The sequence below is a fragment of the Parasteatoda tepidariorum genome, chromosome 9, assembly GCF_982258835.1.
Source record: "Parasteatoda tepidariorum strain Cologne lab strain chromosome 9, Ptep-v5.0, whole genome shotgun sequence".
Taxonomy (NCBI): domain Eukaryota; kingdom Metazoa; phylum Arthropoda; class Arachnida; order Araneae; family Theridiidae; genus Parasteatoda; species Parasteatoda tepidariorum.
The window spans coordinates 48,442,725-48,453,493 of record NC_141763.1 but is presented as its reverse complement, the minus strand read 5'-3'; the positions used below and the strand labels follow the sequence as shown (position 1 = coordinate 48,453,493).

At 25.5% G+C, this 10,769-nt stretch overlaps 1 protein-coding gene across 2 annotated transcripts in view; it reads left to right on the top strand.

The window, feature by feature from the left end:
• Positions 1-153: 153 nt before the first annotated feature.
• LOC107445488 (transforming growth factor-beta receptor-associated protein 1) overlaps positions 154-10,769 on the top strand; it is a 35,546-nt gene continuing 24,930 nt past the window's right edge. For both annotated transcript variants that reach the window (XR_006225862.2, XM_016059889.3), the window contains exons 1-6: positions 154-504; positions 2,157-2,209; positions 5,122-5,215; positions 6,079-6,177; positions 8,717-8,803; positions 9,535-9,636. Coding sequence is in view for 1 of the 2 variants with exons in the window: in XM_016059889.3 (XP_015915375.1) it covers positions 433-504; positions 2,157-2,209; positions 5,122-5,215; positions 6,079-6,177; positions 8,717-8,803; positions 9,535-9,636 (507 nt within the window). In the remaining variant the exon portion in view is untranslated. The remainder of the gene's footprint in view (positions 505-2,156; positions 2,210-5,121; positions 5,216-6,078; positions 6,178-8,716; positions 8,804-9,534; positions 9,637-10,769) is intronic.

Here is a 10,769-nt window from a genome sequence, read left to right as displayed (position 1 = left end):
TTAAATGAAATTGGAATATCTTGCATATTTCAATCCGTGCAATTTTCTTCATATACGCATGATTTTATATTGTTTTCTGAAATTTTTTCCAAAAAGTTTAACGTGAGTTTCTTTTACAGTATTTTTAAATAATAGAATGGCAATAATTTAACTGTCAACGGAAACGGAAAGTAAATATTTCTGTATTTTGATGAAAAGAGGCGGTGATGACATGGGAAAGAATCGATCTTTGAATGGAAAGAATTTAAATATGAATTTTATAATTGTGTATCAACCTTAGGTGCTCTGTAGTTGTACACAAGAGATGTATTCAGTAGTTATACATGAAATTATTTGGCTGAAAATTAATCTTGAAACAATTGTATGCTTTCTCTGCAGTTGTTCTAAAAGCACATTTTACAAATTACTTAAAAATTAATTTTTGTCTTTATCATGGCTATTAAAGCCTTTGATTTAGTCCCCGCTATTGAAAGGGTTTGTTGGACAGATAAAGTGAAAACTGTGGTACGCATTATAATAATTTAATTTATCACAAACCATCTCTATAAATAATAACAAAGCTAAAGCTTATTTTAGTTATTAGTTTTGTTTCAATGCTTTTTGTTTAATCAAATTCCTTTTTATTACAAGTAAAATTATCCTTAATTAAATTGAAGTGGTGTCTATATTATTGAATTTAACGAATAAGTAAATTTAAAGAAAAACTGAAAGATCTCGTTTCTTAAATTATGAAATTAACATCTGATATTTAGGGATATTTCCGTATCGTGATCTGTTGCTCCACCCTCAAATGCCAAAGTGCCAAATAGATTTTAAATTTGGAAACTTTATTAAAAAAAAACCTGTAGATGTTTCTGGAGGGTGGCTAAGAATTATACCTTTTGAGTTGGTCCCTTTTTGTAATGTCCTCTTTTAGTTTCTTTCAGGCCGCTGCCCGGAATTTGCCAGGACTTGGCGATAATTCTGTCAGATGATGATACAGAAATCTCGATCTAAAATAAGCCTCTTATTTATAAATAAATTAAAGTAAAATTTTATTCTATAACAAGCATTGAACAACAGACCCGATTCTGAGTTTACAGTTATCAATATTCAACTCCATAGATTGTAATTTTGAACCTAAACCAGTAAACAAAGAATCTCCTGAATCAAAAATTTTGACAAATCTGTGTTCATGCATGACTTTTTGATGTAAGCAGATCACATTTGCCTTACATGGAGTGGAAAACCACAAGAGCATCACACGATTAGCCTGAAAGCATGGGGATTCTAATCCATGATTTAACTATCACCAAAGATATTTTATGTCAACACTTCAAAATTTGAGTTACCTCATTGGGAGGCAAACATTCTATCCACTAAGCCTCCACGGCTAAAAAGCAACTTATAGAATTTTTTATAATTTTGAATATTTTGTTATCATGGTCTATGCCAAAATAATCACTAAAAAGTCTTGGCAACTTTCGGGTAATGGCGAGCTAGAAACTTAAAATAAAATATCGCAGAAAGGGATCGATTCAAAAAGAATAATTGTAACCATCCCTGGGTAAACCTCTACATGATTTATCTTTTAAAAAAATTTGTAAGTTTAAATCTATTTGGCACCTTAACAATTGTAGTTAGTTGGACTGATCAATATACTGAAATTTCCCTTTATAATTGATAATTATATAAATATGAAACCGCATAGCTTCCTGGGTTTCATAACATGTTATAATGGATTGTAAGTATGGATTATCATATGTTGAGTTTTTAATGAAAAAAGTATATCCTAATATTTTTGTTTGTCTCATTTTTTTTTTTTTTTCAATTGAGTAAAATTTTAGTCACTTAATGTGTTTTTTTCAGAATTCTTCAAACAGTTTATCAAACTGAAGTGTTAAACAATGTTTGCTATTAAAAATTTTTTTTTCTTTTTGTGTATGTTTATTGTATGTTTTTTTTATTGGTCGAATGTAAGTTTTAGTTATTAGATATGAAAAAGGTAGCTTTAATTATTTAATAGACAAATATTGTCACAAATTCTTTTAAATTTTAGTCATTTAACATGTTTAACTGCTCAAATGTTAGATTGATGCAAAATTTTTCATGTTCTATAGTTAATGCAAAAAAAAAAAAAATTGTGCATATTTACTGATTGCATATTAAATTAATAGGTAGAATGTTTAGAAAGTTGTGGGAAGAATTTATACATTGGAACGCAAGAATGGTATGTTATTCTTATAAATTTTATTTAAATCTTTGTTTTAATTTAAGAATTTATGTATCCTATATAAATGCAGTTAGGTATCATTTACTTAATTTGGAATTCTAGAACAATCTCTTATTTACTTTTGAAGAATTTCAGTCTGAAAAAAAAAGTTCTATATTTATAACGGAGTACTTTTCATTTTTTTTAATTCGTTGATCACAAATAATTGTCTCATAAATGCTGTTTCAGTCAGAAATGACTCTCCCAAGTAATTACTAATTACTTGAAAAAAATCAAATGATTTCCATGGCTTTGAATTTTTTTTCTTTTATATTTTTTTTTCTTTATTTCTTTTATATAAAAGAGCTTAACGTTTTAGAATTATGATTGCCTAATTATTTTTGCCATATTTATAATGCCATATTAATGTTTTATAATAGTTAGAATATATTTTAATTCATGGTATATAAGAAAAATTATGCAAGCCATAAGTTATTCAAGCAGTTTGAAAAAAAAAAAAGGTTTATAATACATTAAACATCAATAAAGCATACCTGCCAACGTTCACTGTTTCCGAGAACGGATTTTCAGAGTGATTGTAAAACATTAAATGAAAAACAATCTGACTCAAAAATGTATTTATATTTTGATCCCGTTGAAATTCGCCTGCGCAAGGATTATTATGCTTTTATATATTTATTATAATTATTTATATGTAGTGGTGGTCAAACTCATTTAGAATTATCATTATAATTCAAAAAGTTAATTGGTGTAACCTGAGTATTGCTACAACTTTAAATATGAAAATAAAATCTTCCAGAAAATCCGGAAGAGTTGGCAGGTATGATAAAGTGTCCACGAAATATCTTTTTAAATTTGAAACTTTGAATTAATTTCAAACTCTATTAATTGTTCTGGAAAAGAAAATTACACTTGCATTAAGGATTGGATTTTTGCTGTTAATTAAATTTTACATGAAGTAACATTAAACTTCTTATAAATATAAAATTAAATGTAAGGAAAACTTTAAGAAAAATTAAATTGAAGTCTTATAATATATAATAAATAATCATCATCAATGGCTCAACAGCCCAGGGTGGGCCTTGGCCTTCTGAAGAAGTTTTTCCAGACTAACCTTTTTTTGCTAGTTTTTTTCAATTTTTAGTTTTTAAGTTCAAAAGGTCTTTCTCTAGGCCATCTATCCGTTTCAAATATGGCCTGCCTCTTTTCTGTGTGCCAAATGGTCTGGCATTGAAAACTCTTTTTGTGATGCGGTTTTCATCCATTCCGATAACGTGGCCTGCCCATTTTATTCTTTGTTGTTTTAAAAAGTTAATAATGTCAGGTTCATTATATGAGTGATAATGCTCTAGATTAGATCTTCTAAGCTGCAAGCCATTTTTTTGAATTCTTCCAAAAAATTCTTCTCAAGACCTTTCTCTCAAAGGTACCCAGCATTGCCTCATCCGTACAAGATATGGTCCAGGTTTCACAAGCATTTGTTAAAATTGATCTTAAGAGATTTATATAATAAAACTGTTGTTTTTCTATGAATTACATTAGATTTTATGTATTTTCGAATTCCATTAAAACATTTATTGGCTATAGTAATTCTTTGTATTTCCATTGTTATATTGCTCCTGTTGTTGATTGCAGAACCCAAGTAAACAAAATTGTCAACAACCTCAAATTTATATTCTTCAATTTCTAAATGGGTGTTATTGAAGCTTGTTTTAGTACAGGGCAAATATTTAGCTTTACTCTCGTTTATTCTCAGACCCATCTTGAGAGCCGCTTTCTCTAAAGAAATAAAAGCCTGTCTTAGTGCTATAGGTGTTCTAGCAATGTCTATGTCATCAACAAAGGCCAAGGGTTGTACAGATTTATTAAAAATGTTTCCTCAGATGTTAATGTTGGAATCTCTAATTACTTTTTCTAATACTAAATTGAAGAGTAACTAATAATAAGTAGTTGCTAAATGAAAAACAAAAAAAGGGTATTTTCTTATATTTGCATAATTTAAAATTTTAATTTCCTTTATTCAGAGTATTAAATATTTGTGTTAAAATTATTTTAACATTACAACAAAATGAAAACTTGGAAGAAGTTTGTTCTGTATATCAGAGTGAATGACTGAAAATTTTGAAAAGTTCTTTTCAGTTGCAACAGAGCTAGCACAACAATGAAGCTGCAAAATTTTTTTTGAATTGTTAAAATTAACAGAAGATATATTCAAGACTAAATCAAGATACACTCAAGAAAGAATTGTTGTGAAAGAATTTAGAATGTGTCACTTAAGAGAATTGGTACTTGATGGGCTTGGCTTACTCTAAATAGAATGGAAAGAACTGTTGCTAACGTAAACAAATGCCATGTTTCAACAACCAATCGAGATCATGCTACCCATACTATGTCACTTGCAGGTATCCCATTAAGATAAAATATAAACAATTATTTTTAAATTTTTAAGAAAATATATAAACAGAAAAAGCTGTAAATAGTCATTTAAAGGTGCAACATTTGCTATTTGTGTAAAGGACACATAAAGTATCTGTCATTCCATGGACTCAAATTAATCATAGCCACCCATGTGTATGCATAGTAAGTTATTTCATAAAACTTCTTATTAGTATTTAGGGGTTATTTAAAAAATTATTTTCAATTCAACTGTCAAATAAGAATTTTGTGATTTATTATATTGTGCTATTGTTGTTATCAGCTGAATTATACTATACAGTATGTCAATAATTTGAATTTAAATTATTCAAAAATTATTTTTTGTTTCCAATTTTTTTGTCAACATTTTAAAATCCATGCTCTTTTTTCCCCTCATTCTGTGCAGTTTTATTTTTAAATGCTTTTTTAATGTTTTTTTTTTTGTTACAAAGTTCTCATAATTTATTGATGTTTTTTGATGCCTATATTTCTAGCTTTGTAATTCATTATGTACTGGAAGAAAAGCAGTTTAATGAGGGAACAATTTTATTTGATTCAACTAAAAAGAATCAAAAGTACCTAGAAGTGGTAAGTTTATCAGATTTGAAAATCTAAGTTTTAGTTTTAAAGAGTTGTAAATTTTATGTTTTATATATTTTGTAAATGTGTGTTTGAAGTTTTATTTTTCTTTATAAATATATATTCAGTTATCCAGTATCTGTAATTTACAGTTAATAAATTATAAAAGTAGTTTTCAACCTTTATTTGCTAATTAATACAAAAAAATTATTTAAGAAGTAATTGTTTTTTTTTAATGTTATTTGTTTTTTATTAAATTGTTCTTTGTATTACACTTTAAATTGCATTATTAAAATATGAACTTCGTGTTTTCGTTAAAGTTGAGAGAAAAATATAGAGGTGGAAAAATCAGCTTAACATTTCATAACTATTCTGTTTTGGAAGAAAGAAAAAATAAATTTTTTCTTATAATTCAAAAATATATAATATTAAAATTCTATAATTTTTGATCAAAAAAGAAAAGAATTATATCATTTCTGCTTCTTGTTTTTTTTTATTATTATTATTTTTTTGGCTTAAATAAAATTATTGGAAACTGGAAACATTTAACTTTTCATCCAATCATATATCTTTATATAAAAATATTTATTTATCAGTCTAATAAAAATTTTATTGAATGTATTAAAATTGGCTTTTTTCATTTCTCAATATGTAAACCGATTTTAGGTATGGATTTAAATGAGAAAGATTAAAAATCTTGAATTGTCTTCAAGATTCAAGAAATTGTTATTTTTTTATCTTTATTATATTTTCACTTCATTTAATTAAGCGGTTTTATAAATAAGTTTTCTTAAAACATTTATATTTATCTATACTTATAATTAATAAATAAAATAAACAAGATAAATTTTTTATATTTGTTTATCTTTCAGAAAAAACCCATAACACTTTTGAAAGCATTATCTGCTTTGAATCGAATTCTACTGCTCTGTGATGGAAATTTAATAGTATTAAATATGTTTGATCTTGAGGTATAATTATTTCTACCTATTTGTTTCATTTATTTATAGTTTTGTTTGAATAATTTCAAATGGTGTGAACTTTTATTATTTAGTTTTTCTTTTTAAAAATACATGGTAAAACCTTGAATATCTGAAATTTTAAGAGATTGAATATTTATTTTCTATTAGAAAGGTGTTGTTTATAATGGCATAAAACAGCCTTTCTCATTCATTCATTGCTATTAAAATCAATAGATCATTGATTTTTGTAGTAATGATTCATTCATTACTTTAAAATCATTGCTGCTCTAGATTTTCTTATCATAACTAAGATTTTGTTTTGATGTAGAATGCAATATAATTCGGAAATTGATTGCCTGACAAGTACTTAAATAGGACATTGCATCTACCACAAAGTGTAGCATTAAAAAGTTTTTACTCCAATACTAGAGGTGTGAAAATGCAAATGTTTTTTTTCTTGTTTTTCCGATCGAAAAACTTTACCGTTAACACAGAGAAAGACACCTGTGTTTATTTTTTTAAAATTAGTTTTTGCTCTTTTTCGTTTTGATGTGGCATATGTTTTCCATGCACTCGTTTCTTTTTTTTTTTGGGGGGGGGGATAGTAGTACTTTTTGCAAAAGCGTATACTTGTATGCATTACTCCTCAGCAGTAGTTAATTTATTACTCATTGGATAATAAATTAATCATTTTCTTTCAGTATTAATTAGATTTTTGAAATTTGATGTAGTTTAGCATTTTATGATTTGCTTTATTTTTATTCTATAAAAAAACTTTGATTCTTTTAAGAATTAAATGTTTAATGAATTTCAATTTTATATTTTATTAAATTTAATTTTATCAAATATTTTTTGTTCCTAAAATTACTTTCATATTGGAAAGATACATTTTTATAATCTTCAAATACCTTATTTATTTTTAAGCAAATAAAAGGATAAATATGACTAAATGTTATTCATTATAATTCCAATAAATGTTATATTATAATGTTATTCATTCATAATGCATAAATATATTTTTTCTGAGCCATAACCATAGATTTTCTTTTTTTCTGCTCTTAGTATTGTATAATGTTATTAATAACATGTTTGATATGAAGTTATAAATATTTCAAAACTTCGTAATTTTGGAACTACAAACTTCTTTAAATTCACAACTTCAACTAAATGTTATATTTTAAAATTAGAGAGGGCTGTTAACTGGAGCAAAGCTTAACTTTTGATTATATGTTGATGTAATCTCACCACTGTGAAGTACCTTTGAAATCTGTTGAAATCATACTCAATATAGCTGAGAGTTTGAACTGAATTGATATGAAACATATTGTAAAGATATAATCGGTATATTGAATAAAGAAATTCAGATAATCAAGGTTCTACTAATATGAAATTTTTGCTCATTTATCATTTCCATTTGTGGTCATTTATAATCATTTATTTGATAATTTATTACTGTAATATGTATAATATTCAGAAAGTTTAAAATTATGTTTCTTCCATATCTTGCTGTTTCAAAGTACTATAAGTATTATTTTTAATGGTTGCTTTTGCGGAAATACTATAAATTATATTTATAAAGATTTCATTTACTCATCATAGTTTTTTCTTCATAAATTTCTTTGAAAGATAGTAAAAACACATTCACCATTTTAAATGTATGTTCCATAAAAATAGTTTTTAATAGTATTAAATTTAAAAAAAAAAAATTCTGTTGAATTGCTTTGCTCTAATTTTTTTAATGATTGACTTCCTGATTTTTTTTTTTTTTAATGGGCCCTTTTTTTTGTAAATTTTTTTTTCAATCTGTGAACACTTGTTTATATTTGCAATTTTAAGGTAAAATTGCAAGTGTATATTAGGTTTTATTTTTTATGCGTCTGCTAACTCATTTATTTCTTTGATAATTATTTTTAAAAAATAAGCATTTTATCTGATAATTTTATAAATTTTATTAATTTTTATACATAGTTAAGCCTGTTTTATTGTTTAAAAGAATTGTAGCTTATGAAATACCAATTAAACATTTAATTTTACATTTTAATATTACTGCAAAACTCTATTAGTAAGAAAATCTTATTATACTTGCATTGATAGTAATTAAATTACAAATAATTTCACTGATTATAATTAATATTCTCACACTAAGAAAGTTATGATCATATGAAAAATGATTTATAAATGAGTGTTTTTTTTCTCAATCAATTTATAATTTATCCCTGAATTAAATTCAATAAAACTCAAGATTTTTAAAATTCTAACTATGCCACTAGCTTTATTGAAATTTAATACCTTCATGATTTCTGTTAGGAAGAATAAAAACTGATTCTTTAAATTGATTATATTTTTTCAAACAATAAAGTGCTTTATGAAAATGTTTAATCCAAGAAATATGGAAATATTTATATATTATTAAAGATTTTTTTTTTGTTGTTAGTAACTACTTAAAATTAAAAATTGTGAGACTGTTTATAATTATCTATATTTATTAAATAAATGCTAATAAAAGTACTTACCTTATCTCTCTGTATTAATCTCAATTTCTGTTTAGATTGTACCATCACTTAGTAAATTCAAAGGAGTTTCGTATTTTTGTTTAAATGAAAATCCAGAAGCCAGTAACCCATTCAGTGTTGAGGTAAACTCTGTTAAAATTTTTTATTTTTTTTAATTTTTGCTTGCTTGGTAAAGCTTATTCAGTAATATTTCTGGACAATTTTGGAATCACTGCAATATTATTAGCATAATTTAATTGTAAAAAAGATTAGAATTTTGAAATACAGTAAAAGATGTGACATAATTCTATAAAACATGATTCTCTATAAATGGCATTAGTTTTATGGTCGCTAAAGCAGACCAAACAAGACAAATTTGTTGGGGTTTTTTTTATAAATAATTTCAATAATTTAATTTTTTTCTAAAAATAATAAATATTTAAGTGCATATTTTTGTGTGTTTAATGTATTAATGCCTCATGTTTTAAGGTTTGCGTTAAACGATCTACTGTATATTAAAAATTAACAATTTATTTAACTAAACATTCTTTTAAAAAATGTATATTGTTCTTGTTTTTAACTGTTTGATGTTTTTCGTTCTACTTTTGAGATGAGGCCATATCAAAAATTTATAAAAACATATTTAGGTTTTATAATAAATTCCAATTAAGTAATTTACTGCTGTTAAAGCTATTTACAAATATTTTACTGTAAATGTATGACATTTTTAATGATTTATAATTGAATATTAATTGTAAAAAATAAAATATTGAATTAGTTCAACTAAAATTTCATTTAGTTTCTTAAAATTTCACTTACAAATGGATTTTAATTATCTTATTATTTGCCTATTTTTATGGAATGTTGTTTACAGGTATGTGTTGCTAAAAAAAAGCAGCTACTTATTTGTCACGTGACTGATGATAAAATGATTCAATTGAGAGATATTAGTATTCCTGAACCGCCTCTTGCTATGGTGAGTATTGGAAAAATTATCTCATTCAATTATTTGATGTGATTAATTGAAAAAAATATTTTTAAAAGTATATTTATCTGGTTCTAACTGATCAGGTAAATACATTTTTAAAAATTTTTTTGTTAATTATTTGCCAAATTCTTAATCTCAAATAACTAATAGAAAAATAAGAAATTTCTTCAATGTATTCCAGATTTTTTAAACTAAACTTAATCGCTTTCTATGTTATTCATTGGAAAGAAGGAATAAAATTCCGCTTTGATACGTCAAAAGTTTCATAGAAAAATTGTAATCAAATTGTTGTATAAATTTTTCATGCTGATTTTTTTCTTCTATTTATTTATTACTATCTATACAATCTTTGTACCATGCAAAATCTGGAGGCTATAATAAAATGCTTTAAGCTTTCCAACTGTTCTGTCTTTTATAAAACTTATACCATATAATTATCTGCAAAAACCTGTTTCTACAAAATTACTCATTGAGAAATAATGTAGTGCTTTACTGAAAAATTCTCAACAATTTTACTCAGAGTTGTAATGCATGGAAGATTTAGAAATGTTTAATTTGGATATTGTATTTGCTCTTAATTTTGCTAACTTTTATCATGGTTGAATAACAGGTTACAGTCATTTAAAAAAGAAGTATCTCTTATTTCCTTTTGTATTTTTAGTCATCATGCAGCATTTATTTGCTATTTGTGTACTTTATTTTTATTCAAGTATATTAAATTGCTAAAATGTTTTCTAAATAAATAATATGTCTAAAAACTAAGGTTTGCTATCAAAGTATGTATGCTGAACTTTAATCTGATGTAGTAAAATCCTAACTTTATTTCAGGGTGCGTAGCGTTTGTAAAAAGTACTTAAAGGTGCTTTTTTGGAGATTTCGTTATTAAAAGCTTTTAAAGGTGCTTTTTTCAGCTGGCGTTTTTAAAAAGTGCTTATTTTTCCGAATAATTTTTTTCCCTTTCAGTGATATCTGGTGGATCCCATGCATTTCACGAAAAATGGGGAGTTTGCTACGTAATCATTCACGCCGACTTCATGTTGTACCCACATTATGACTTGTGCATGCGCGCACTCTTGAAACCGAAACCCGAGTGCTCCAATTCGGATAGAGAATATCAGATC